This window comes from Poecilia mexicana, unplaced genomic scaffold, assembly GCF_051168715.1.
Source record: "Poecilia mexicana isolate PSO_F unplaced genomic scaffold, ASM5116871v1 scaffold_17, whole genome shotgun sequence".
NCBI classification, from domain to species: domain Eukaryota; kingdom Metazoa; phylum Chordata; class Actinopteri; order Cyprinodontiformes; family Poeciliidae; genus Poecilia; species Poecilia mexicana.
The window spans coordinates 17,146,171-17,174,053 of NW_028263386.1; the positions used below are offsets into that span (position 1 = coordinate 17,146,171).

At 39.6% G+C, this 27,883-nt stretch overlaps 4 protein-coding genes across 6 annotated transcripts; 2 read left to right on the forward strand and 2 right to left on the reverse strand.

Moving 5' to 3' along the window:
• The first annotated feature begins 3,274 nt into the window (after nt 1–3,274).
• On the forward strand, nt 3,275–5,981 carry scg2b (secretogranin II b). Its single transcript, XM_015009586.2, has one exon. The coding sequence runs from the start codon at nt 3,429–3,431 to the stop codon at nt 5,184–5,186; it is 1,758 nt and encodes a 585-aa protein (XP_014865072.1). The 5' UTR covers nt 3,275–3,428; the 3' UTR covers nt 5,187–5,981.
• An 85-nt stretch (nt 5,982–6,066) lies between these two features.
• Nucleotides 6,067–11,259, reverse strand: ap1s3b (adaptor related protein complex 1 subunit sigma 3b). 2 transcript variants are annotated; one of them, XM_015009594.2, is made up of 6 exons: nt 11,122–11,259; nt 8,551–8,729; nt 8,285–8,393; nt 7,606–7,743; nt 6,801–6,862; nt 6,067–6,628 (listed from the first exon to the last, which is right to left on the reverse strand). In XM_015009594.2, exons 1-5 carry the CDS (start codon nt 11,122–11,124, stop codon nt 6,821–6,823), a joined length of 471 nt encoding a protein of 156 aa, XP_014865080.1. In that variant the 5' UTR covers nt 11,125–11,259; the 3' UTR covers nt 6,067–6,628; nt 6,801–6,820. The 2 variants fall into 2 exon arrangements, with proteins under 2 accessions (XP_014865080.1, XP_014865081.1); XM_015009595.2 differs by lacking the exon at nt 6,801–6,862.
• Nucleotides 11,260–11,370: 111 nt separating this feature from the next.
• Nucleotides 11,371–15,739, forward strand: LOC106931450 (dehydrogenase/reductase SDR family member 12-like). 2 transcript variants are annotated; one of them, XM_015009587.2, is made up of 10 exons: nt 11,371–11,638; nt 12,624–12,757; nt 12,861–12,943; nt 13,035–13,130; nt 13,256–13,337; nt 13,419–13,480; nt 13,618–13,722; nt 14,922–15,012; nt 15,163–15,300; nt 15,428–15,739. In XM_015009587.2, the coding sequence occupies exons 1-10, from the start codon at nt 11,415–11,417 to the stop codon at nt 15,592–15,594; spliced, it is 1,182 nt and encodes a 393-aa protein (XP_014865073.2). In that variant the 5' UTR covers nt 11,371–11,414; the 3' UTR covers nt 15,595–15,739. The 2 variants fall into 2 exon arrangements, with proteins under 2 accessions (XP_014865073.2, XP_014865074.2); XM_015009588.2 differs by lacking the exons at nt 13,256–13,337; nt 13,419–13,480.
• A 1,031-nt stretch (nt 15,740–16,770) lies between these two features.
• On the reverse strand, nt 16,771–27,878 carry LOC106931448 (cullin-3-like). The gene is made up of 16 exons (XM_015009585.2): nt 27,582–27,878; nt 25,645–25,842; nt 25,410–25,523; nt 21,819–21,979; nt 21,594–21,708; nt 21,284–21,512; nt 21,044–21,189; nt 20,751–20,927; nt 20,478–20,648; nt 19,707–19,814; nt 19,387–19,511; nt 19,214–19,310; nt 18,962–19,096; nt 18,132–18,318; nt 17,677–17,822; nt 16,771–17,325 (listed from the first exon to the last, which is right to left on the reverse strand). Exons 1-16 carry the CDS (start codon nt 27,639–27,641, stop codon nt 17,194–17,196), a joined length of 2,301 nt encoding a protein of 766 aa, XP_014865071.1. The 5' UTR covers nt 27,642–27,878; the 3' UTR covers nt 16,771–17,193.
• Between the last annotated feature and the right edge of the window lie 5 nt (nt 27,879–27,883).

Sequence of the window (27,883 nt, forward strand, 5' to 3'; positions counted from 1 at the left end):
GATGAAGAGGGAGAAAGAACTGCAGACAAAGACTGAGACAAAAGGGATTCATTAGTACCAATTACCGAAAATCTTTTTTTTTTTTTTTTTTTTTTTGCTTTTTCATCAGTGAGGGAAGTGGTCTGCAACGATGCCCACAGACAGCTCATCTCAGGCCCCAGAGAGGAATCAAAGATTCATTTAGTGGATGTTGCACCACCACCAGGAGCCCACAGAGATATGATTTCAGAGAAATCTTATCTGTTACTTAGAATCCTCGACGCTCCCAGGAGGGTTAAATAACAAGCACAGCAGATAAACACACAGATCTGAATGATGCCTATGGAGCCTCAGCAGATGTTTAACAGCTTGCCACGTCTCACGACTGATCCAAATCCAAGACGATGGCAGAAGTGTGTCTAAAGAAAAAAAACATATCTACCAAAAAAAAAAAAAAAAAAGTTGCATACTTGAACTACGACATAGGTAATTATGTTCAGTTGGACAAAAAAATAAATATAAATTTAAAAAAAATCTATGTGCTCGTGTGTATTTACACTGTAAACTGTTGGCTGTAAATGGACAACAACTGACAGGCTTCAGCAAATGGAATATTCCACTCCATTATTTGTTGTCACAGCTACCGATGTGTGGGAAACATCCATCACAGTCACTCCAAGACATTTTCATTAGACTCCGTCATGATCTGTAAATGAGCTGTAAGCTATTTCCATTTTACTGTGTGTGGGAAGGACAGACCTGCTTCTTCAGTAACACTGATGGGAGACAACGAACATAATCACTTTCTTAATGAAACCAAGAGAACGTCATGATAACGATCAGTTTGAAGTGACTGTAAATGTGGAGTGCTCCTCTCAGCATGAAGGCGATTTTTGCAGAGAGTTGTATAAAAACACAAGGATTAATAAAATGGAATTATCCTATAAAGCTTAAATGAAATACCACACCTCTAATTGTCTTTTTCTGCCAATTAACTCGACTACCCTCTCACACACACACATTCACAGCTGAGGTGAACAACGGCACACAGCATCAGGAAAATGGATTATTGTGCTTATGAATGTCAGGAAGCTTTCTATAGCTCTTCGGCCCAAGGGGGCAGGCGGGTAAAGGCACGTTCAATTGAAAACAAGAAAGCTCCTCTAGCGTCGTCAACGTCACCTTGGTCAAAATGTCACGCTTTGTAATTGCTCCTGAGAAGGGAGTGGAGATATTAAGCGACCACGTTTTGTTTGTACTTCTCTAGGTATGAAGAGAAACGGGTAAAGGATGGTGAAACTAGGCAGAGCATGGCTGAAATAGAGGAGCACTTTTGTGTACATACAAAAGTGCTCCTCAGTGTTAGGGGATAGTAATAGTGGGAATCAATTTGGAGGCTCTAGTGGAGATTTGGGATCTGGAGTGACTCCAAGATATTTTTTTGGGGTTCTGGGGGCAATAATGGTGTGCTCTATTAGGATTTTCCAAATTCCCAGTTAGAAATGCATCCCTAACATCCTGTGGTTTGGGGTTTGCAACTTGGATGGCTGGAAGTCCTTTGCCCAGTAAGTGAAAGATTAGGTCTGGGAATGCATCACAGCCAAGTTAAGAATTGTCTGGTTAAACACCCAAAAACAGTATAATTTGATCATTCTTAGTGCAAACTATCAAGGCACTAACTGTTTTTCTCCATTTTGTGAAAGACATTTTATAACATAATCAAGTTTTGGCTGTCATATAAATGCTGCATATCAAACATAACTTAAAAGAAATTTGACGTATTGCATTAGAAATAGTCATCAGTGGCACAGTGATTAGCAATCATGCTGGCTTTCTAGTCGTGTGTGACGTCATTCACACATCGAAGCTCCGACTTCCGAGGAAACTTGAACACAACATAAGAAGTCAAACATTGGGCAAAACCAGCTCCGATTACAAAATTAATTATTTTATGAATCTATGTAAATACTAAGAATTGAAACACGGTGCGTTTGCTTTAGTAGCATTAAACCAAACGTTTTGTTTGTTTGTTTTTTCCTTTTCATTTTTTAAAAATCCATTTGTACCAAGCAGTGTTGTGGACTGCGGCTACAGAAGGTTAGGATGATGAAGCAGCATTGTTTTGGTGATCATCACAGATGTTCCATGGGAAGATATTAAAAGAAGAAGGTGTTGATTACAGCTTTTGATCTCTCCATAAACTATGTCACCGCCCGTCCCTGACCTTTAATTGGCAGCTGGCGTGCTGTGGCCCCTTTATCTCGTCGACCTGCGGAATGCTGGGGTTTTGGCCCCCAGCCGACAGGAGGGTGTTCATCACCATCAGCGCAGGGAGGAGGGGATGAAGGGCTGCTCAACTGCGACAGCAGCTCCGCGGCGCGTTGAGCCCTGTGAGTCATCGCTGGAGAAGTTAACTCTTGAAATGCCACGATGCAAGCCAACGACAGAGAAGACTAAATTAAATTGAATCATAATCGCAAAAATGGGGGGGGGGGGGGGTAAAAAAAATCATAATGAAAGAGTATCAAAATAAATGTCAGTTATCAGCAAAGCATCAGATTAAAGACTAAGATTAAAGTAAAAATGTAATTACCCTACAGTCCATTTTTTTGACGAGTGAAACCTGTGTTTGTCATTTCAATATTAACACAAACATCCTTTATTTTTTTTAAAGAGAAGAAGCAGAAGTCCTCGTGATCATTAAACATCTCTCCAGCGTAGCATCTACAGAAAGGTGCAACGCTGCAAACAACACACAGGGTCTATTTTAGTACAGCAGACTCGTTAGTCTGCCATATCTTATACCTGAATCATTTATAAGGACTTTTTAGGATCAGCTTTTGCGTGTGTTGTTTGATGACGCGTTGGTCAGGTGGTGCCTCATATAACAGGAGGAGCTGTCCAAGTGCTGAAAACAGAAGCGAATCAGCACCGTTCCTGAGGAGATGCCATACACCCTCACTGCTGTCTGAGCTTTATTACCAAAGGTAACGAAATCATATTTTATGTTTTAACTAACCGTTATTAGTTTATATAAATGTGCTTCTCGATTGTATTATGCATGATAGTTTCGCTTTTGGGCGTTTTCGAGTGAGACTTATGGATTTACTGGAACGGTTCGTCTTAATATTGAAAGCACGTTGTTGCTTACAGGCTATGAAATACGATACGTGTTGTGTTAGGTTTTATAGGGCGCTAACAGGTGTAAACGTAATGTTGAGGTTGCCCGTAACAACGCAGGGAGTGACTCATCCAGTGATGTACATGTAACGCGCTCAGCATCACATCAGCGTAACTCCCTGATGTGATCAACCTTGGATCAAAACACACTGGCTTACGCACTTTCGCCTTAGAATGCGCTGAATTATCTCTTAAAACGCATCCATCCCTGAGGATCTGGTTCCTAATCCCGTTCTGGTTTCATTTTACAGGTAATACATTTGCCTATAATGCTGCATTTCCACCACAAGTTGCCCGCGGGGGGAGCCGTGGTCCTGCTCGCCTTCCTTCTCCACGGATGCGCCGTGCAAGCTGCGTCTCTTCCCCGTCACTACAGGCTCCGGGGCGGGGAGAGCGAGGGGCAACCGGCTGCCTTTTCACCCAGCTCCGACTTGATCAAAGCCCTGGAGTACATTGAAAACCTGAAGCAGCGAAACGGCGGCCGACCCGAGCCCGCGAATTATGATGAGGTGGAAAAATTCAAGATTTTGCTTCAACTCGCCTCGCAACAAGATGAGGTTCCCGGGGACCGCCAGTCGAACCCCGGCATCCAGGGCCCGGACATAACCGCTGAACAGCTGATGAAGGCGATGCTCAAGACCCTCCAGGATCAGGCTGGTAAAGATCCCAGGAGCGACCGCCGAACGCACAGGCACCGCACCAAAGACACTGAAGCACCTGAAAGTGCACCAGCAGACTATGGCAATTTCCCCAGACCCCACAAGAAGTATCCACTGATGTTTGAAGATGAAGAGAACACAGACGCAGCCAAGCGCGCAACAGAAGATCTGGACGAGCAGTATACCCCTCAGAGCCTGGCCAATCTGAGATCCATCTTCGATGAACTGGGGAGGATGGCCGCAGTCCCCAACCAAAAGAGGGGTGTGTTCGGGGACGACGACGAAGAAGGGCGGGATGGGCTTACTCAGGAAATAGCTGGAGGAGAGGAGTGGGTCCCCGTAGAGGAGAGGGAGGAGACCGAGGAGATGGTGAACAGGAGCCACGAAGAGATGGACAGGGCGCTCAATGAACAGGAGGAAGCAGAGCGCGAGGAGATGCAACGCCGTGCCAACCAAAACCAAGAGGATGCTGACGATGACACTAAACTCGTAGATTACTACCTGTTGAAGGTCCTGGAGATGAGCGATCAGACGCAGAAGAGGGATCAGACCGGAGATCAGAGGAAGAGGCTGATCCGCCCCTCCATCGTGGATCCCCGGACAGTGAAAGAGCTGCTGGAGCTTTCCCTCAAGCTCCACGTTCCCCCTCAAGACCTCATCGACATGCTGCTCACGGAGGAGCTCAGGAAGCTCCACCGCGACCCCCAAACCTTAACTCGCTACACGGCCGGCCAGACCCCCAAAATCAGGTACTTCAGCCGCAGGCTGCCGCTGAAAAGCAAGCCTGCTCCCGAAGACATGGACAGAGAGGACTTTCTGGACATCATCGGGGTGGAGACCATCAGCAACGAATACCCCGTTGTGCAGAGACCCATAAAGACTCCCTCCTCCACAGACAGAATCTCAGCAGCGACGAGCGCCGGCGCAGTCCCGGTTAAAATCCCGTCACCCTCCGGACGCCGAGAGAACCTGTTCCTGTCGGAACTCAACAAGATGCCCCTAAAGCGTCAGGCCGACGTCAACGACGAAGACGACGACGACGGCGGCGACGTAGAGGACGAGGTGACCACCTATCTGGCGGCCAAAATCCTCACAGAGTACCCCAACACCATCACCAAGCGGGACACCCAGGCGCAGCTGAAGGGACAGTTCCCCTACGAGCTGTACGAGCGCGCCATGAAGGACTACATGGAGCAAGCAGACACTGAGGCACGGCCAGTGGCCAAGAGGGAAACCGCGGAGCAAACGGAGGAGAAGGCGAACCCCGCAGAGGTACAGGGAAAGGAGGAGGTGACGGCCAAGACCTCCGCTCCTCAAACCGCAAAGGAAGAGGAGGAGCGCCGTGAGATAAAAGCGGCCGGGATGTAATCTGATCTCTCCCCACCCCTCCCTGCAAGATGCATTATTATGAATATGTAGTATTTCTACTGTCTCAGAAATAACGTTTGGTGGACGTGATCTAGTTTACACATTTCTATTATATGAACTATAGCTGGTATTAATAATCACTAATGACAATTATATATATATATATAAATATAGTAACTTTAGAAGTAAACTATGATTTTATCAATGACTGTCCCTACTTGCTGCAAGAACATCCTAGAAATATTCTAATACATCACAGGAAATTAAAGGTGCACCCAGTGAGGTAGAGATGCGAGTTCTCGGTAAGCCTAACGATCAACTACAATCAAATCAGATGAAAAGTTGTGTGATGTTAAGTTTACATTTACTGGTGTTTGCAACAGCCCTATAGTTTAACCAACAGAGTAAAAAGTAAAAATGGCTTATTTTCATCTATGTAGAACTATTTATTAACATATGTGAATATAAATGTAAATTATTAGGTACAAATCTGAATGGGCCTTTAAAAAAAAACAGTCAAGCTTTACTTGAGAATAATTATTGTTTGTCAGGGCTGAGGGCGAGTGTTGTGACTCTTGACATATTCAGGGTTAGTGGATTTCATGTTATGGAGTAATTATTTCTAAGTCTAAATATCAGACCGTCGCCTGCCTTCTAACCCTTTCATACTGCAAAGCTCTGTGTCGTTGGCCTAACAGTGGTTGTGCTACGTATGCTCATTTTTAAACCATTTTGTACATGTTCAACAACGTGTGATCAATCACAGACGAATAAAGCATCAGATGTATTATTTTTCTTCTTGCTGAGTTCTGTTGCCTTATTGAGAAACAGACACGAATCACAGTCTACACAGTTTTGAAAGATCATACGACTGAAAAGCTTTTTGTATCAAAATATACACTTTAATCGAAAATGTGCATTGTAAAATCTCACACGTGGTAAGGTTTATAGATTACAAAATGTAAAAAATATTTTATAAGTGGGCATTTTGCTAGTGAAAATTTTGAGTGAAACATCTGAGTAGTACACTTGAAAAAAAAAACATTTTAGTAGGGTGAAAGTCAAAATAGTAGCACACTTGGAAAAAAAAAACAAAAAAAAAAACTTTTCTAAGAGTGAAAATGTCAATATATTAAAAGGTATGATTTTCATATGAACGAATCACAATTCTAATTCTAGAAAAAAAAAGAACAAAAACTTTATCGTCTATTTGTAATATCATTCAAATCCATTATAAATGAGTTCGAAAAATAATCCTGCGCATTCCAAAGTTTTTGAAAAAAAAAAAAAAAAGAAAGAAAAAATAGATTAAATGAAGCTAATTTTTTTAGAAACTTCATGACCCATTTACAGTACATCCAGGTTGTGGAGTCCTCCACGAAGTTCACATCCTCCTTTCCCAACAGTTAAAACGCAGGTTTGCTCATATACTCCTCCATGGTCTGAGAAAAAGGCACATCAGAGGTAAGAAGAGAATATCAGCTTTTATTTTTAAAAAACAAACATGCAAAATTATACACTTAATTCTTAATATTCACAGGCACACACCTACACATCACCTCCAATTCAGTGCCAACACACAGCAGGTTAACTAACACAAGCACACCATCTAACCTGTCTGTCCATATTCAAGGTCATCCAAACAGCTCCACCTCATACCACTCACTGTGGTCATCCTGAAGTGATAATGGTCAAAATGAATAAAGGGAGGCTAAACTGAACATCATCCAACTCTAGATTAGAAGTGTTAGTCAGCCCTAGTCAGAAGCACAGGACAACACACCCAGTTAGGCTAACACTGTACCACACAACCACGAGCACAGAGGAAGGGGTGGGAGCAGGAAGCACCAGGCAAACACTAAAGTTCACTCCAAATTCCAGCAGAATCTGCTTCTCACTCGCAGTGACCCTGGCTGAGGAAGAGGCAGATATGCACGCTGGAAAAGGAGGGGCAGGACAAACAGCAGCGCAAGCACAAATCTATAAAACAGGAGGGGCCACTAACATTAAAACGTCTTTAAGCTATGAGGAAAACAAAGACACAATAGGGACTGAGCTGCACCTATTCATTGAACTCGCTACAGGAAAACTAACCGCACTACATTCACTCAGTAAACTTGCACTCTCATTTCAGAGCATAAAGTAGTATTTTAAAAGAAGCGTTGTTGTAGAGAGAAATCTTCAAACACCCAGTTTTGTAGATTTGGATTACCCCACAACCACAACTTTAGAAAAAAATCAAATAAATAGACACACACAACAGATGTTTTAATCTAAAAATGTGTCACTAGTGCTTTAAAAATCACTGAGGCATGCAACAGAAGTTACATGCTCACACAGCATTAGAATAAAAAATGTGTGTGCATGGGTGTGTGTGTGTGTGCGTGCGTGTGCATCCATGTGTGCTCATGCATCTTACCTCTTGTAACATGTCTGAGGATTCGATGGCTCGATTCACAATCTGTTTAGAGGTTTCCTGGATCTCTCCTCCCATTAAAAACTCATCCAGGATAAAATAGGCTTTCTCAAAGTTGAAGATTATGTCCAACTCACACACCTGAGAGAGGATATGATGCCAGTTATTGAAGTTATCAAATCTGCACAGCACACATAATTTATTGCTTTTTATACTACATCAAAGTTAAACATACAAAAGTAAATGCAGTGTCTGCCACATTATCTATTGACACTTCTGTTAAAGATGTCTAAACAGCTTTTAGATAAACTCATACTTTCATCTAGAATTCAGGAAATTCCAATATTTAACTCAAGTACATTTAGTGATTAGATGGGGGGGGAAAAAATCCACATTATCAAACAATTGTTTTTAATAGCACAATTATTGGCTCCGCTTTCTTTTAACTTATAATAAATGAAGTAAAATAAGTGCAGTGAGGGGGATGGTAAAAAAATCTCAAGGTGAGCTGAAAGGCAAGAGAGAACCCAGAACGCCCAGATTGTTCTCTCTGCTTGATTAAACCTTATGAAATTGTCTACTGGCAAAAGTGGTCACAACAGTGATGCCAATAATTGTGGCTGGCCCTGTATAAACAGCTTAAAGAAAACTTTGAAAAAAATTTAAAAATAGAGTGACGTACATTGCCAAAGTATTTGTCCAGCAGCTCTACATAGCGGTGAATAATCTCCAGGGCTAAAAGCTCATTCTCCTCATGCTCCACGCCCAAACAGAAATATAAGCTTGCATACCTACGAAGAGAACAAAGGCATTTGTCAGGTGGTGATGGACAAACACATATTACACAACACAAAGCTTCACTATCAGAGAGAAACTCTAATGATCCATCTACTAAAACCCGTCTACTAATTTGAGCTGCTTGAGCAGACATGCGAGAGAGTGACTCGCCTCTTATAAACAATCTTCAGGTCTTTCCACTGAAGGAAGTTGCAGGTGCGCGGCTGCCTTGCTAAGACCATGGTTGTCATCTCCCTTATGATCTTCTTCTTCTCGCGCTCTGATATAGCCGTGTACCACTTCTGCAGACGCAGGCGCCCTTGGCGACTGAAGAGCAGCAGGAAACGCATCTGACAACACAGACAGTCAGCGGGGGGGGGGGATGTTATGTCTGAATCACCAAAATTGAAACCTAATAAAGCCATGATAAGTTATTCATTCACTGTAATCGGTAGTCAAGAGGAATGCTTTAACATGTTTCATTTATATATATATATATATATATATATATATATATATATAAAAAACCCTCAAAATTACACATAATAGTTGTACCAATTCTCTTTATGCAGTGGACACATTTCACTGTATTAACAGGAGAGTTTCCTCGGCACGAATGAGAACATTTGGCAAAGCCTGCTCTTAAATCTTCTAAAAAGCCATTAAAACAATGAAAAATAAATGTGCATTTAAAGAAGAAATCTTAAGTTTTAACTATGCTTTAGTCCAAATAGAAGGTCAATTAGTTAAACCCTCAAGCTGTACTTCACCTCACACCTTGGATATGTATAAAAACATGAGATATGCATGTGACTGTGTGTATGCATGTGTAATTTTATTTTTTCTTTGCTAAATTATTTTCTTTTTCCTCCCAACTTTTTGACTAACCTCTGGATTTAACTTGACTACGTAACATCTATCAACTGTGAGACCATCTTGTTGCATAGAAAAATTTGCTTAACTGTTTTTTTTTGTTTTTTTTTTTAATTTGCAAGCCATGCTTTTACACCTGAAACGGTACATATTTACACATTTGGTAAATGTATGTTTTCAATAAAGAAACTTGAACCTATTTGTGTTTTAATAAAGGCACTGAACAGGCCCCGTGACAGAAGCAAACCAAGCCAAGCTCCTGCACTGGGTCCCAAGCCCAGCCTTCAAAAAGGAGCCAACGTCTCACACATATTACAGGTGTCATCTGTATTTACATTTATTAAAAATAAATAGGAAAATGACAATTATGAAAGTATTTTTAAAGATCTTCAGAAATGTACAAATTGTACCTTTTCTAAGGAATGTATTGGAGATGACTTATTAATGAATTCTGCTGTTTATGCAGATTTATACATCACTAAATGTCCTTACGTCCATTCGCGGGTGTAAGGTCATGATTTGAGGCTTTTCTGGCTCTAAATTGAAACATGTTTCCCAGACAAACTGAGTCGTCAGACAAATAACCTTGGCAATTTATTAATAGCAACTTACGTAAGGGACGCTGCAACTAGGCGTCATAACTGATGGTTTCGACTGTAATGATTTCTTGAGAAAAATATTTAGAGCCAACACATAATTTTAACAAATTTGTCGTTCTCAGCTTCATGAATGTTTCAGTAAAAGTGACAGTTGTGTACAGAAGCCCCCTGGCTGCAGTCAGCGGGGGTTAGAGTTGAGTTTTCTGTGGGCTCCTTGTAACGTCAGCTGTCAATCCGCATCACCATCTGAGTAATAATTTTAATGATGAATAATTTAATGACGCAAGAATAAAGAAACCATGAAACTATGACAGTGTCAGTCTGATTTATGTATATAAAGTTTTCATTTGCACTTTGTTTTTCTGGCATGCAATAAAAGTTTAGAGAGAAACAAAATTGAAATGAGCTGAGAGATTAGCTTAATAAATCATTAGTGGAATATATAATAAATAATATGAAGTCAACATTTTGAGAGTCAATCAAAACACATAAATTAATTTAACTGTTTACTTAATGGTAAACAAAGAAATTTAGGGTTGATAATCCACAATATGCAAACAAATAACCAAGCATTCAAAACAGATATTATTGATGCCCTTGTGGCTTGACCGTAGATGGGGTCCAAATCTGCATAGAGCCCCATAAAAAAAATAAAAATAAAAATAAAAAAACTTAACCTTGTTCTGAATACCCTTTCCACCCCACAAAGCAACACATGCAGACAATAGAGAAAAAAGAACAATGACAGAATTCAAAAGGACCTCAAAAAGTGGACATACAAGTATTTCCAGTATTTGAAACTTGTCAGGAAATGAAATTAATAAAACAGAAGGAAAATTAGCAGCATTTTTTTCTTAATGTACAACCACATAGTTTAACATTAAGCAGAAAAACTACAAGTTTCGTGAGTGTCCCTGTTCACAGCAGGCAAATTAATATGTAAAGCATTAAACTGCCATTAAGGGCAGGACACCTACAGAAAAGCGACGAAACCTGTTTTAAGGAATCCACCGGTGGGAGCAAACTAACACCTTTCTTTTCACCGTTCTCAAAATTGGACTGAAACTCGTAAATTTGCCTCAATATAAGCAAATAGCGTAAATTATTTGGAAGCCCGACAAAACAAACCAGCTACGGTGTTCGAGGAAGTGACTAGGCAGCGCTCCAGTGTTAGCCACCTGTTGTCAGGTGAGACAGGTGAATAGCCCAGCGGGCTGCGGCCACTTTACAGCTACAGCCATGCGCACAAACTAGCTTTTAAAGTACTTACCATTTTTGACGCTGGGCCAAGAGACACGAACGCTATCAAAAACAAGAAAGTATACACTTTAACCCTCACAAAGGGTCAGACGGCCAGGCTGAAAACATATCTACCCTCCGCGAAGTGCAACCAGTGAGAAAAATCCAGTTTAACCCCGCCCTGCTGGCCTCCGTAGGAACGGCGCGTCATCACAACTTACAAGCATCTGGATTGGTCACTGTCAGGCCTGTGTTACAGGGATCAGCGCACCCAGGAGCGCGCTGCGTGAAATGTAAATGAATGAACTGATAAAAGTTTAGCAAATGACTGTCAGCTGGTCCGCTTCGATGCTGTTGCAACTGATGATCGGTAGGGAGCAGCATATTGCTCCTGCGTCCGTTTCATGTGATGCCAATCCGTCTCAGTGGTTGAGAAAGAAACAGGGGAACTGGTTGGTCCACTGCACTGGGAGCTGTTGTCCACTTCATATCATGTCTATTTACCGAAACGCCATCTGGTTTTTGAATGGGATCCAACAGTACACAAGGTTAGTAGCTACAATATCACTTTGATGCTGATCTGAGATCTGGATATATATAAAAAAAGATGCTTTGTCACTAATGGACTGGATGTTGGTTCAAATTATAACGTTTTGTTTGGCTATTTAGATGTGTTTTGTGTCATAGCTTGTTCTGTAGCTGTAATTGTTGCCTGACACGGTCAAATCAAAGGTCTGATCACTGTGTGGCACAAATCACAACACAAACTGGTCTTTATGTTCAATCACAATGGATCTATTGACAGCTGGTGTGTCTTGAGGATGACACATCTCTACTGACGCTAAAACAGCGTCAATCTTGGAGAAGGTTGTTTATGAACAAATGCAGCCATATCTTGATTCCCATTTTCAAAAGTTACCATCTGGTTTTAAAATCCAACCACAGCACAGAAATAGTCTTTAAAAGTTTTAAAATTAGTTATTAGCTGTAAGGTTTGGTAATGTTGATGTCACAGTGATTTTAGATCTGACTTCTGTTTTTGAAACTGTTTATTTTACCTTTCTTCTATCCTGTCATACTTACATATTTCAGATCATTAAATAAGTTTTAGTTCAAGTCCTAGATATTAGAATTCATTCATCTAGGACAGAAAAAGCTATCAAAACCAACCTGACACTATGTGAAAATAGTACCCCATGTTTAACAGTAAATAATTCATCCAGGGCCATGAACTTAATTTTTTAAAATAAAAAAATATACCTCTTTTGAGTTTCTTTTTTTTATTATTTCAGACTGAATTATTTTAACATTTTATTTACTTAATTCATGTAGATTTATAAAACTCCTCATATCCTGCTGGATTTCTTTATAATTTGTCAGTAAAGCAATTCTGTGCAGCTGGGCTTCTTTTCAGCTGTGCTGAGAGCTCTACAGCTGAATACATGATTGAATCTTTCACCTTTATTTCATTGTAATCAATATTCCTCTCACACAATAGCTGACTAGTATGTTTATTTAATTTTTTTTTTTCAGGAAGGGATACGCAGCCGCTTCCAAAGACTTTGAGACGAAGGATCTTGACGTTTCTGTAGTGGGGCGATCTTTCTTGATCACTGGAGCAAACAGTGGTATTGGCAAAGCAACAGCCATGGCTATAGCCAAGAAAGGTATCAGCTAAAGAGTTGCACTCTGTGTCCCACTATAGTCATATGGTCATGTTTGTGCACTCTCATCGGGATCTAAGCTGTAAAAATGTATTTTGTCGCCCAGGAGGAACAGTCCACATGGTGTGCAGGAACAAAGACAGAGCAGAAGAAGCCAAGTCAGAGATTGTTTCTGAGTCTGGGAACGCGGTGAGTGACTAAAATTTGAACATCAAATTGTCAAAATTAAAGATGAATTCTATATCTAGAGGGGGTTGGAAACTCACTCTAGTTGTTGTAGGAGGTGTACATCCATGTCGTTGACATGTCCCAGACACGCAAAGTGTGGGAGTTTGCTGAGGCCTTCACGAAAGAGCATCCGTCGCTGAATGTCTTGGTAGGCATCAGTCGTCATCTTTATTCTTAGCCACATACAGAATAATGGCAAATCTTTTCTTGTTTTACAATTTAAAAGTTTTTGCTTTGTGTGTTTGATGTGATGGTTTTTACATAATGTGGTAGATAAACAATGCAGGCTGTATGATTCACAAGAGAGAGCTGAATGCAGAGGGCCTGGAGATGAACTTTGCCACCAACACCATGGGTGAGAGCTGATTCCAGCAGTCGGAGCGTGATTTCCTGCAGCACTTCACTGTTCCTGCTAACTTTACTTCCGTTACTTTAGGGGTGTATATTCTCACTCAGTCTCTCATACCACTTCTGCAGAAGAGCCGGGACCCACGAGTGGTACGACTTCATGCATAAATACTCACAAACAGAGGCTTCATCTGGATCATGTGGACTGCATAATGCCACTTTTGTCTATGCTTCAGTGGCTGTTGTCTAACCACACTGCTGTTGCTGTTCGCTCTCTCGGCGGTTAGATCACCGTGTCCTCAGGGGGCATGCTGGTCCAGAGTCTCAGAGCTGATGATCTGCAGTCAGAGAAGGGCCACTTTGATGGCGTCATGGTTTATGCACAAAACAAGGTAAGACAAGGATATTATTTACATATAAGAAAGAGGGTATTCACAGCTGTTGAACTTTTCCACATTGCAGTTAATGGCCTCTATTTTATTGTGATTTTATGTGACAAGCTAACACTGAGTATCACAAGGAAGGGAAAATGCAGATTTCCTTGTGTTGTTGTTTTGGCTGTGTCCATGAATATATTCCTGGACTTTGGGCTTTTCAAACACATTAAAATGTTCTGTGATCTGTACAAGTGCACCGTTGCTGTCAAAGTATGTTTCAGGTTGTTGCTTCGAGTTCCCAGACTCAAGTCCTTTCCGGCATCTAACATATTTCCTTCCAGTATTTAGCTGTTTTCATCCATCGTCTTTTCAGCTCTGACTAGCTCCCCTATACCTGGTGAATAAAATGATTTAGATGTGTTTTGTGTCATAGGATGATGACACAAATGATGAAGCCCGAAGCTCTCTTAGCTTTCTGCTACACATTCCACATGTCAATCAAAAGATGCAATTTTTTGACCAGGGCAGCTTCCTCCTAATGATTATTTTATCCCTTACAGATCCATGGCTAACTGTGACTTCGTAAGACGTTATCAAATAAATAAGAAAAACAAACAAAGGTTTCCTTCTTTCACTTTTCCATAAGAACCTCTAGGCTGCTTCTGTGAGTTAAGTCTTCATTGCCTACACTGTAAGTTTAGGAGGGAGGACAGTTATTAATTTGTACATTTACAGTTTAGCTGAACTCCTTTGATTTGCCAATGATTTTTATGACGGACATGTCTGATGTGTTCCTAAGGCGTCCTGGTGGAAGCTTTTGTCGACTAATGTTCCTCTTCAGAGAAAAACTAAAAGTTATACTGAGAATATATTAGGCACAGGTGGACCATGTAAGTGACAGTAGTTGGTTGCAGATTTTATTTAAGGGTGTCAAAAGAAATGGGAGCTAAATATTAATGCACAACACATTTTTTTAGATTACTATTTGTAAAGAATAAGTAAAATAAACGATGCATTTTCTTTCCACCTCACAATTGTGCAGAATTTTGTGTTTTATCACATAAAAATCCAACAAATAGTCTGCTAGAAAAATGCGAACCACCTTTAGGTGTTTAATACTTTTTTCACGGCGGTTGTATTTTTGCTAAGCTATAAAATCTAAGGTTATATTAGAGAAATTTGAAGGAACGTGACAATGTGCTGTTTCTTTTTAGAGACAGCAGGTGGTGCTAACAGAACACTGGGCCAAAGCCAACCCTGTCATTCACTTTTCTGTCATGCATCCGGGCTGGGTTGACACACCAGGTACAGTCTTAATAGGGTGGACAAATATCTGAAAAGGAGTTTTTTTTTTTTTGATGGATCATACACATTTAACAAAGTGTACGATCCATCAGGTGATGTCGTTAAAAGCAGAATATGTGCAGAAATGTTTTTTTTTTCTTTTGTTTCCAGCTGTTTCTGCAGCAATGCCTCAGTTCCATCAGATGATGGGGGACAGGTTGCGCAGTGTGGACCAAGGAGCTGACACGGTTGTGTGGTTAGCTCTGTCCAGAGCTGCTGCTAGAAAACGCAGTGGCCGGTTTTTCCAAGGTGAGATCAACAAAGTAAGGTAGTCTTTGTCAAATTAGAAAAACAGGTCAGTTTTTACTTCAGCTCTCTTCGACGAGCTCAGACGTCATTCGCCATTGAGTCCTCTGACTGGCAGTTTTTGTTTCAGATCGTAAGCCCGTTCCCACGCACCTGCCCCTGGCTTGGACTCACAGCTCTGCTGAAGAGATTCACAGTTTCATAACTCAGCTGGAGACTCTGGCCAGAGCTGTTCAGTCACGACATGATGCGGATCTCAGAGGCCAGACGGACGCTTCCGTACCTCAGTTTGTCTGACTTGTGTTATGAAATGCGTTGGTGACTCAGAAAGTAAAATTGTCGCAGATTGAAAGAACAACGTATTACATTTATGTTTTAAATGTTGCAGTAAAATATTGCTCTAGGTTTTCCCCTGAAATAAAATCGAACTCTGGTCACCTCACTACAGAGTGGTGTATAATGTTGAATTAGTATACCCATGACTTGAAGTAATGTCCTAATACAGTTTCTGTTGACAAAATATGGGACAGCAGCCGACCAACTAGCAACTTGTTTTAGGAAACTGAAGACACCCCTCAGGGCACTGGTTGAACTTTTTTGATTAAAACTCAGTTTAAGCATGACTCTGCTTGACTTTATGACAATGTTTATATTTTCTGAACTGAGAAAAACTACAAGAACAGCAAAATACATCAAAATCATGTTAATACTTTCACATTGTAGACAAAAATCAAAACACTTTAATTCCCAATTTCCCTAAGAACCGGACAAAAAAACCTAAAAGTTATCCAGCAGTTTCCCCTTGAAAAACTTCCCTACTGCCCCCAACTATGATGCTGATAACAGGAAGCATATTTTATATAGTTTGAGCAGGACTGCGCTTCATTTCTCTCTTCAAAATTCAGAACATTTGCCGCATTTTGATTGGTTGGGACGGCGGCGGGAGAAAGAGCGGCGTGGCACTGGGTTCCATTCATCCAGAAACCGTTTATATTGGAAACATTTCAGGTAAATATGTTTAGTTTTGTAGCAACAGAATTGCTGTTTAAATATAGATACTACAAAGAGTGATAACTGGGACTTGTTTCATATATTTCAAGGTGGAATAAAAATAAAATTTAAGAGACATACGATCAGAAAAGGGTTAATTTAAAGAGGAAAATCAAATACACTGAATGCTACAGCCATCAGATGAAGGTAAAAAGGAGTAGGCTGCTTAATTTTACTCAAATTAATTTGGCAACTGCTTACTGAATTTCACATTTCCACACCTCAGTTGTTCATTTTAAAGTCACTTCTGTTATCAAATGCATAAACGGAAAAAAATAATTATATGTCCAAAATACCTAAATTATTTGTAAGTTCAAGAGTAAAACAGCATTTTATATCTGAATAGAGCCTAATATAGAAGATGAGCAAAGCAATTCCATAACAAAGAATCCTAATTTTTATTTTGTAACAATCCACTTCTGCTGTTTTTAATAATTTTATTAGCTTTATACAGTACTGAAACACAAAAAAATAATAATAATAATGTGGTGCATTCACATTTTCCCACGGGATTCTTTGCAAGTTATGAACTCTACCAGGGTAAAACAGTGAAAATCTTGAAGCTGGATCCATCCATGTAAAAACTCAGTGGGAATAGGAAGACCGAGCCCGATTTCAAGAGTCATCTAGAACATCTGATGGATTTTCTTTTTTTGTCTATTCCAAGTTTTTACGTCCCATGTACGAGGGTTTATTGTGGGTTTTTTTGTTTGTTTTTGTTTTGTTTTTTTTGCACAAGTTGATGAATCAGGGTTCCAGTCGATGTCTGTAAAAAGAAACTTACAGTCCATACGCAACAACAGTCCACAGAAAACATTCCAATCTTTACTCCCCAGCATTCATCTCCTACGCCACGTAGGTGTACACTTTGCGATCCTCTGGCGTCCGTGCCAAGTATTCTCTTTCTATCAGTCCTTCAATGCGCTTTTTGATTACCACAGGACTGGGAAGGAACCGTGCTCGGAGCTGCTGGGTCACCTGAAGACGCAAAGAGGCAAAAATGTTTGGCTCAAGGTTAAAGACTGCTCATTAAAATTGTATTTTTAATGACATTGTGGAGATGCTGAATAGTAAAGGTCATTGATAAGATAGAAGCAGGAGTTTTACTAGATTAGCCAGGCTAATCTCTGACTGTTTTGAGTTACAGTAAGACAAGGACTCCTCTCTCTTTGTCCTCACGATGTACTGATGAAGGTCAAATAATGAGTGCTCCACCTTCAAAGAACCCTACATCACAAGTATTATTACATAGCATTTCAAATGGAACAACAATACCGGTGGCTTTCAGGTCAAAAGGGGAAAAAAATCAAAAATCTGTGTGGCCCTCACCTCTGCTACCAGGACGTTGTGCTGCATCTTCTTCCTCGACTTCATGATACGGACGATGGCTGCCTCGATCTCATGCTTCCTGTCGTCGTCGACTTTCTGTCGTGTCTCCTTTCTTTCAGGATCCGATTCTCCTTGTTTAGCAGCAACTAGTAAGGTAGGTGCCAGGTAAAGACAAAAGGTTAACAGAAGAAACTAAAAAAAAAAAAGGTAACTCAAAAAGAAATGGAAAAATCCCAACCCCATTTACAATTTGTTAAACAGATCTTGTGTAAGAAATCAAACAACTTTTGGAGTGTTTATATTCTGAGCTAAATGGGGAAGGAAGTCTATAAAAATAGGTTAAAATGGGAAACAAAGTGGCATAAATGAGGAAATTGTGCAAATTGTCTCAGCAAGAACCCAGTTCACAAAAAAGAAAAGGAAAACAAAAATAGACATGCAGCCATTCAACCCACCTGTCTGGATTTTGACTCTGTGCAGCTTGGAGGTAAACTGATCATTGACTGTAAACACATGGCCATTTTCAATCTCTTTAGACTTTGGCTCTTTTGTTAGAACTCTTTGTGTAGGTTTTCCACAGGCTAATGACTGCAACGCCCGCACCAGCTCTCTCTCTGGGATGTCTGTCTCCTGCTGGATCTCCTGCAGAAGAGGACAAAGGTGACGACTAATAATTAAGAAAAGACCTGTGGACTAAAGGTTTGTCCTATTCAGGAACACGTACATTTCTATAAGATTGCAAACATTCATTCATGTCAAAATTGTTAATATCTAACAGATCCAAACACAGAAATAGGCTTTTGTGTATGTAGCAGGAAGTTAATCAACCATTAAAGTTGAAGACTTGAAAGCAGAGAGAGAGGCAGATAACTATTTGGCCTTTGTAATTATTGTATTACCAGATTACATTGTTTATATATAAGCAGTGATCAGAACACAAGAGTAGAGACAGAAAAAACAAAACAAAACCGGTAATTCAGTGAAACGTGCACTAAAAATATTTTCATGCTCACAACTAGTGAATGCTGGCCTCTGTAGGATAAAATTGAAGAGCAATTATTGTTCACATCCATAATAAGGTCAAACGGCTTTGACAGAAAGTGAAAGAAAACAATGGACTGTCATTTGTTGTGCACAGCACAAAGCACAAAGATAAGCCAGGGAGCACATCTTGACCCCGACTCGCTCCTGTAAAACGAAGCTCTTCTCTATCCGAGACAGGTGGTCATAATGTTATGCCTAATTTGTGTCTAGAAACAGAAAAGATGGAGCGCAGCATTCTCACCTCAAAAGTGCACTTTTCCCTGTTGTTGAAGAGCATGAGGATGGTCATCTGGAAGGTGGAGACCTGCAAGATGTGCTTCCGGGTGTTAGAACCTGTTACCTGTGCTCCACCGACACCAACCTCCGAACCATCCTCCTGCAGAGGAAACGGGAAAAGATGACAACTGAAATAAAAACATGAATCTAAATCCAGTATCCACGACTCGACCCTTAAAATTGCTTAGGATTTCAATAGTTGGACCAAAGCTGGTACCTTTTTGATAGCTCCATAAAAGGTTGCATTTAGATCTGCTCCACCCATGTGATGTTGTAGTGTGAGCTGCCTTCCACTGTGCTTAGCAAGGTAAAACCTGGTCGATACAGACAGGCAGCATTCTCATTAGAAGCTGCGCAGTAATACCATTCTCACCTTGCTGAATATCTTACCTTCTGAAGACTTCATATGCATCTCTAGGAGCAGGAGGGATGGTGCACTTGGGTGTTGCAGACTGTGTAGGCCAGTAACCCGTGGTAAGGACCCTTACTGTTAGGTCTACACCACTTAAAGAAGCCTGAAATTGATGCATAAAACCTCTCAGATTCCTTAACAATGATCTTTAGGTGTATTTAGGATTCATATATATATATTTTTTTAAATGTAATAAAATGAGAACCACATAGCCTAGTGACCGTGCAAGAATTTCCCACACTGGTTTTGAATAAAAACGCATACTTTAAGTGTGGGCGTTGTGTTTTTAATGTCTTACCGATATGCTCTGGATGTATTGCCTGAACTCATCCATAGTACTGTTTGAGATGCTCATGTCTCTGAACATTCCTTCCAGTTTAGAGGTGAACTGACAGCCACATTCTGTCTGCAAGGGAGAGATGGGGAGAACAATGAGCTACGACTGCAAACAAACATGTAGAGTAAATAAAATAAAAAAAAGGTGGAGGTGGATTTGATGTAGAGCATGAATATGATCCTAAAAGATACAGATACAAGTGCACATTAGCATATTAGAAAATGATCAAAAAGTTCATTTTGATAAAATCAATACAAAAAAGTTTAAAACCTACGCAATAATCATAAAACAGAGCGATACGTTTTAAGAGTCCTTTGTTTTAATTCTGATTATTATGGCTTAGAGCGAATAAAAAAAAAAAGAACATTCTGTTTCTCTGGTTATCGAAGTATTCCCAGCCATTACAAATATGGATTTTTAACATAACATGACATAATATTGGCTTATCAAATACAAAAAAGTAAAGATGGCTAACTCAACCACAAATACGACAAATGTTTATTACAAGCTTACGTTTAGGAAAACCTTCCTCCTGAGTGTTTGTCATTTTTTGATATACGAGCATCATTAATGAGAATTTCTTTGAGTTGTTAGACATAGTCATCAAAATTACAAAACAAAAAACAACGAAATACCTGAAATGTATCACCTCGAGTTTCTAATTTCTGAATGGAATTACTAAAATAAACCGGGTTTACTGAGCAGGACCTGTACACCTCACAAATCTTTCACCTTCAGCTTAGAGATCATGTTCTTCTCCGAGTCATCTGAGACACTCTTGTTGCTGAGAAGCCGACGGCCCAGATGCTGCTTGTAGTATCTTTCAAAAACGTCCTTCTCCTGCATAAACCTGAACAACACCATGGCCTTGTCGAGAATAGACTCCACCTCCTGTTCTGTCAGCTGATCAAAATAAAGATCAAACAAAATGTAAATACTGGGATACCTCATAAAAAAAAAAAAAATAAATAAATAAAAATGAGTTTTTATTGTAAAGTCACATACCCCTTTTACTCCCTTCTTGAGCTTATCGTCTATGAACAGTGACAGGTACTCTGGTGAGCGCGAGTTGAGGTTAAGAAAATACTCAAAGTCTCCAGCGATGGTTTGCTTAAAGAGTCTGTCACTGCTGAAAGACTCGAGGAGGAAATGATCAAATCGCGTTTTCAAGTCTAGCAGACCCTGTGGAGAAAGCGATAAACACAAAATGACATCTCTAATACAGCGTGTTTCTCTTATAATGTTGAGATGAAGTCTTTAAATTTCTAAGGAGTTTTGTGACAGTTCTGTCAGCGTACCTGAATGTAATCAACAGGGTTCTTGCCCTCTCCCTCTTCCGACACCAGAGCTTTGCCCTGTTCCCTCAGGTACGAGCTCATGCACTCGCACATCGTTTTCAGGCCATTTGGTACTCGACTGAATAGCTTGTACATGCAAGCCAGATCTGAGAGCGAAACATGAAGCAAAAAAATTATAATAATTAAACAAAGGATATCAAGAATTCAATCAAAACAAAACCGACAAAACAACATATTTACCTTCCGTCTTTCCATTCTTGAGCATGTGCACCAAGCCGGAATTCTCCATCTCCACAATAGTTTTCATATGTTTTGAAATAAGCTCCCTCTCCACTACCTTAACGATTGGCTCTTCGGTTGACTTGTCTAAGCAGTGCATAACTCGCTCAATCTCTTCATTGATCCTCGCCTCGACCTTCTTTATGTAGACGCTAGCACTGTTTTCTGCCAGGAACTTTTGGCTCTCCATCTGAAAAGTTTAAAAATTAATGGGGCTGTTTTACTGCAGACACGACAAGCGAGTGCACAAAGGCACCAAGAGCAAACTCACCTGGAAGAATTCAGCTGACATGTCTAAGAAGGGGCATTCGAAGTCCTCCTCGTACACAGATCTGCCATCCAGGCCGAGAATCATCAGCATCTGGCAGGCGTTTCTGATGGCGCCCCTGCAGATGATGGCGGGAAGGAAACAAACACAAACCTCGAGTTACATCAGACTTGCTGATTCATTCGAGACATCTGGCTGTGCGTCCGGTGAAGGAACACAGGAGCTTACCTGTCTACGACTTCCCCCTTTCTTTCCCGCGCAATCATGTCCAGCAGCGTCTGTCGTAGGTGGTCCCGAATGCAGCCGTAGCGTACCACCTGGTCCCTGAATATGATTAGGCCGAGGTTGTATACATTCTCCACGTTGTTTTGCTGAACATAAACCCTATCCTAAAAGAGAGTTAGAAAACAAAGAGAGACAATGACTTTGCTCAATTTTAATGTTACGTTTTAGCTTGTATTGTAGCACATATTCCCCACTGTATTCTTTTAAAAATAAATTATTGGAGCTCAATGAACCCTAGCGTTGTCATCTCAGAATATGACAATTGATAAAAGAAAAGAAAACAGAGTCCTTGTCAGTCAGTAGCTCATAGATTCCCGTATATCAGGCACTATTCATCTATCGCCTTTCTTCTTCTTCTATCTTTAAGGCAGGGTTAATCTGGTCCAACCAGACCAAATGACCTTTAATGTTTAGTCCCAAAACATTCAGCTCATTTATTTTGCTTGTGGAAAGTCTGATTATTTTATTATGGAAGCTTGAGTGTTGTTTTCTTCCCCTTAACCTAACATGTGAGGGATCTCAGAGAATGAGTAGGATTTTGTACTGATGTATTTTTTTAATGCTTTTATGCTAACACTTTGTGTGTGTGTGTGTGTGTGTGTGTGTGTGTGTGTGTGTGTGTGTGTGTGTGTGTGTGTGTGTGTGTGTGTGTGTGTGTGTGTATGAGATGCAAGGGAGTTCTGGTGTTTTAGTCAGCTGCAGCACTTACTTACTTCATAATCTTTGCACCAAAACAAAATAAATGCAAACAAAATTTGCCTAAAATGACCTAAATGACCTAAAATACAAATATACTGCTGTGTACACATGAATGTGTAACATTTTCTGTAGTTCAGGGTTTATTTGAACCAAAACAAGTATATGAATGTTCCAAATCTTTAATAGCTTAAAGAAGCCATTAATGCAATATTATTTTCTTTAATTTACCTTTGAGAGACTGTTAAGCAAGTAGTGTTTTGATCTTTAATCTTGAAACCTGTTATGTTTCAGCACTGGCTAAACTCCAATTACAGTTTGCCATATTGTAATGCAAGACCAGAGGAACTACCTGTCTTAATACAACTGAAATGAGTCATTATCATTTTCCTGTTTGAGTTCCTGATGAGCGCATGTCTTTTTGGTTTTGAAGAAACTGAAAATTGCAGCAGGGAAAAATGTTGGAGGAAGTTTATTAAGCACGCCTAATGCTTTGTGTTCTTTGTTGACATCTAGTTGGAAATCTACTTTACTTCCTTGACTGCCAACTTTAAGTGTTAATCACTTGTTAAAAATGAAACGACAGCATGATACAAACTGTCACATGCAGCTACCAGCAATGTTTCAGCCAGTACAATTATCTCAACATGAGACTCAAAATGTATTCCTCAATAGTATTTCTGATAAATGCTTTGTTTAGTCTAGAGAATAACAGAACATTATTAATTCTTCTATAACTTTTTTTCTTCTGGATGATGAATTTTTTTCCCAGTAGATTTTCCCTTCAAAGAAACTAAAAGCATGTTAATAGTTAGACTATCAATTTGAATTGACCTGCACAATGTATCAAATCGCAATCATCGTAATATCCACGTGAACGACAAGAGGCTGCTTCAATGCAATATTTGGTAGAAAACTATATTTCATGTGTCATTTATTTATTCTCTGCAGATTGATTTTTTTTATTTTATTAGAACGGACTATAAATGCGTATATTTGATGTATATTTTTAAGTGTATGAGATAGTTATCCCACCATGAGGACACTGTTTATTGGTGAAGTGGAAAAAATAGGACTAATCGTAACCAACTGGTCTTTGAAACATTTACCAAGGTTTAAGAGATGCTTTGAATCAGATTCTTGGCACTGTAAAAAAATCCACATGATCTCAGGTCATAAGCTGCAGATTACCATCATATCACTAATATTTAAGCTGCATTTCAATTTCATGTGAAAATTAGGCTTTATGTAATCCGAGAAGGAAAATCATGTATACGTAATATTTAAGCTCAAGTATTGGTAAGACATACATTTGGTGAAAGACAAACAAGTAGGTTCAATTTATCTTTTGACATCAACAGAGAAATAAAAGCAAAAGTGAGTTGGTTTTACAAAATAGACCAAAGACGCACGGTCTAAATAAAGAAACAAAACATTTACTCAGATAAATAAACTTATAATGTGGGAAAAATGTCTTTTCTGTCAATGGAGCAAGTACATCGCCATCAATAATAAGAATTATTTACTTAAAACAAGTCTGTATATTAGAGCTGCGTAATAATATCGATTTTTGCAATATATATCGATATTTTCCTTCCTAGAAAAAAATCGATATTCATCTGCAAGTATCGTAACATCCAACTGTCACCCTGCTCACTCACTGCTTGCTTCGCCGGGAGAGTGACTAGGTCACCAGGTTTAGTGATTCCTTCAGATGTTAAGTGTCAAGGTTAAAAAGGTATCAAACTATTTAGAGCAGGGTACTTGGTGCACTTTATTTACTTTACAAATGCATGTAAGCTACAGTTTGTACTGTTTCAATTAAAAGAAACATGTTTTCTCACCACTTCTTTGATTCATTTTGTCCAGCTGTCGACTTTAAGTCTGTGTCCATGTCCAACCAGAGCCAGGTATTGTGTAGTTGGTGCTTTTAATCAGTTTTTAGTTAAATTAGTTCAGTCCAACTCTATAACAGTCACAAAATGTCACCAAAATCACTCTGTCCTCTAAAATCTTTCAAAAAAATCGCAAAAGTGTATTGAATTGTATCGTTTGATGAATACCGCAAAATATATTGTATCATGAGCAGAATATTGTGTATTGTATTGTGAGATTATTGTAGCACTACAGCCCTACTGTATATCTTATTGAAAAGTTACTTGTAAGTTAGTTTTGTCTTATTTTAAGAATACCAATATATTTGCCCAAGAAACCTGACCAAAAATACACAGTAAGAGTTTGTGTTTTTGCATTGCAACAACCTTATGATCCATGGGCTTAGTTGTCAGGCTTCAGACAATAAATACCAAACTTTATGGTTTTAATGAGTGTTTTACATAGCAGTTTTGGTTTCACTGATAATCTCTTACATAGGAGTTTTTTAAGGAAACCCAAGACTGATCACAGCGAGTCTGGTCTTAAACAATCCTCTAAACAACTCAATCAAGGTGTGTACCGTTTCTTTGAAGATGATGTAATCTTTCAGAGGATTGATTTATGTTTATCTTCAGGCAGGTTTGGAATTATGAGCACAAAATTATTTTTGATATCAAGTTAAACAACAGTCGGCCCGCTGCCAGTCAAAAACCCAGAAAAGTGTGAAGCAAAAGGACCCCAGTAGAGCGCTGTGATCTCCATACTGACTGGGCTATTGTTTTAGCCTACACTTGAGCTAATCTCAAGGGATCAATCACTCGAGCACAACCACACACAGACACATTTTGTTCTCGCTGTTGGCAAAGGTAATGTAAATGGTCCTGCTAGTATTCCGATTAAACAAACATGCAAACAAAGCCTCATTGTTTTAGTCCACAAATAATTTCAGAACAGAGTTCCTACCATGTACATGAGGATGTCTCTGATCATAACCATGGCAGTTTGATGGTCATTCCAAGCCTGGTTCAGTGTTTGCAGAAAGTTATTGTTTAAGGAGTTTAGAACATCTTCCCGTACCTAAAAACAACACAAACAACCAAACCAAGTCACGTCAAGCCAATTTATCTACGGTGGGACCAGTGCAGATTACATTTTTAGAATCTTGATGACTTTGTTGAAGAGAAAAGCAGCATCTTACTTTGTTGATAAGGTGCTCTGTGACCACTTCCCTTAGGCCTGTGTAGAGCTTCTCGCCGTGCTTGTGGAGCACCATGGTGTAGGCGTTCCTGTAAAGCTCCTCAAAGCTCAGCCCGCTGTTGTTCTTCCTCTGAATCTCCTGGATGGCATTTTTCAGAAGGTCCCAGATGTTATTTACATACTTCTCATCCATCGTCATCTGCGGGACACAAAAAATAATGAAAAGTTGTGGTTTGGAAACGTCAACTGATCTATATTGGTAAATCGTATGAGCTTAGCAAGATGAGAGTTTATTCTTTCAATACAATTTCAAAAGACGAAACAATTTTCAAATACGTTACATTAAACATATGTCCTAGTGTTGCTTTAGATGTATTGTAATTACATGCACTTCCTTGTCTAATTGTCTTCTCTAAGTCAAGTTGGTGTAATTAAATGAGCAATTATTCTTACATAAAATGCCAGTGTACACTTCAACTGTAACTGTTGTCTCCTGTTTTTTGTCTCCTTTTCTCATCCATTTTATGGTGCATTTCTGTGCAAAGCAAGAAATCCTTTCATGTCAGAAGCATGTCAACTATTCCTGCAGTATTATATAAAAAATATAAGTATGCCCCATTGAGTTAAACTTAGCTATGACACCTTATTCTTCATGTTACACTACAAAGCAAAGTCCTAGCATGTAGATCAAAACTGACATCTTATGCTGAGTTGTTTTGTTTCGTATTGACAGAAATTCATACAAACAAACTGATTTGGTATGCAGAGACCGGCTTAATTAGCCCACATGGTGCAGAGGTAGAACAGACCTCACATATACTAAGAAGCGATAGTTCCTAACACCATCCTGGGTTCGATTCCTGACCTCAGGAGCTTATCTTCCCCCTTTTCCTTTTTGCCCATTCCCTGTTTGATCATTGTCAAGGCCACTGGTACTACAAAAAAAATCATTATAACACATAAACAACAACAACAAGGATATAGAAAATAACTTATCCCTTGATTTTTAAGGAATAATAAAATATAATTTCTGCAAACTGTTTCTCTGCTTGTTTCTAGGGAGACTACTTTATAATCTAAAAGAGTAATATAATATTCTCAACAATGAAGCATAACTTTTGGGTAAAATTAGGTCATATACAATAAACAAACATTTATCACTGAAAGGGTGGATCACTCAGAGATTATTTGCTGAACACGTTGAAAAATCTAGAAACAATTTATGTGATTTTAGATCCCAACTTTTTTATTTATTTTAAAGGTTTCAATGGAAATTGGGGGACATAAATTATCCCAGAAATACAACCTTTCAAACGAAATCCCTGTATCAACTTTTAGGCTCCATACAGGGACAGGGACCATGCATCATTGAAAATTTGTTTTAAGACTCGTTCAGATTAAATCGTTTATTTTGACATACGTTCATTTTTTATCTACACAGTTCTAATTTTTATCTCAACCTCAGAACTTAGGTTAGACAGGCACATTCATGTTTCATTCTCAATAAAGAACCACTAGGTCTCAAATGAATTCACTCACATGAGTTAAACACTTATGCACACAGTCCTCGGAAGCGAGAGCGGTTATTATAACGTAATGATACTGGTTGACAGACTGACAGAAACTTGGCAAACGTCATGCCAGCTAACAGGCCTGCTACTAACGAGCTTTTATTTGAAGTTTCCTCACACATGCTAGCATTAGCTCGTGACAAATAAACGGTAATATTTTCAAACCGATAACGAAAATAATGCTCCTGAACCAAAATAATTAAAGCCTCTGTGCCTCAGATGATTTGTTCAGGCAGTTGTAGTTTCCCCCTGACAATGACGTCTATTTTTTCGTTTGAGATGCTAGTTAGCTGGCAGCTACAAACACAGAGATCTTTCATTTCCAACGCCCTAGTTTTAAAAGCAGTGTCCGTCTAATAATACTCACAGGAAAGGCTCGTATCCTCATCTTGGTGTCCTTCTTGGTGCCGCCTTTGAGGTTGGACATGATTACTTAAAGCGACTTCGTTACTAAGTTGACTTAAAGACTACATGAAAGGCAGCTGCTAGTCTGCTTTCTGCACCCGGACAGAAAAAAGGACGCTTAATGGCCTCCCTTATGGGAATGCGGTCAGTATCTGCGTTCGTTACACTGTTGTCAGTCGCTTTCCTCAGAATGTTTCGGCTAATGTTTTAGCTTGTATGCGGTGATGGCGGCCGAAGTGAATAGTCTTCTCCACTGCGCAATCC

Excerpts from the sequence above, each read along its gene's own strand:
- scg2b (XM_015009586.2), top strand. The coding sequence starts at position 3,429 with ATGCTGCATTTCCACCACAAGTTGCCCGCGGGGGGAGCCGTGGTCCTG.
- ap1s3b (XM_015009594.2), bottom strand. Across the intron at positions 7,744-8,284 it reads TGGACAAATACTTTGGCAAT|GTGTGTGAGTTGGACATAAT; the intron begins GTACGTCACTCT and ends ATCCTCTCTCAG. Across the intron at positions 6,863-7,605 it reads CCTCAGACATGTTACAAGAG|GATGACCACAGTGAGTGGTA; the intron begins GTAAGATGCATG and ends TTATCACTTCAG.
- LOC106931450 (XM_015009587.2), top strand. The coding sequence starts at position 11,415 with ATGACTGTCAGCTGGTCCGCTTCGATGCTGTTGCAACTGATGATCGGT. Across the intron at positions 13,338-13,418 it reads CTTTGCCACCAACACCATGG|GGGTGTATATTCTCACTCAG; the intron begins GTGAGAGCTGAT and ends CCGTTACTTTAG. Across the intron at positions 13,481-13,617 it reads AGAGCCGGGACCCACGAGTG|ATCACCGTGTCCTCAGGGGG; the intron begins GTACGACTTCAT and ends CTCGGCGGTTAG.
- LOC106931448 (XM_015009585.2), bottom strand. The coding sequence starts at position 27,641 with ATGTCCAACCTCAAAGGCGGCACCAAGAAGGACACCAAGATGAGGATA. Across the intron at positions 21,980-25,409 it reads GAGACATCCTCATGTACATG|GATAGGGTTTATGTTCAGCA; the intron begins GTAGGAACTCTG and ends ACTCTCTTTTAG. Across the intron at positions 20,649-20,750 it reads TCAAGAAGGGAGTAAAAGGG|CTGACAGAACAGGAGGTGGA; the intron begins GTATGTGACTTT and ends TATTTTGATCAG.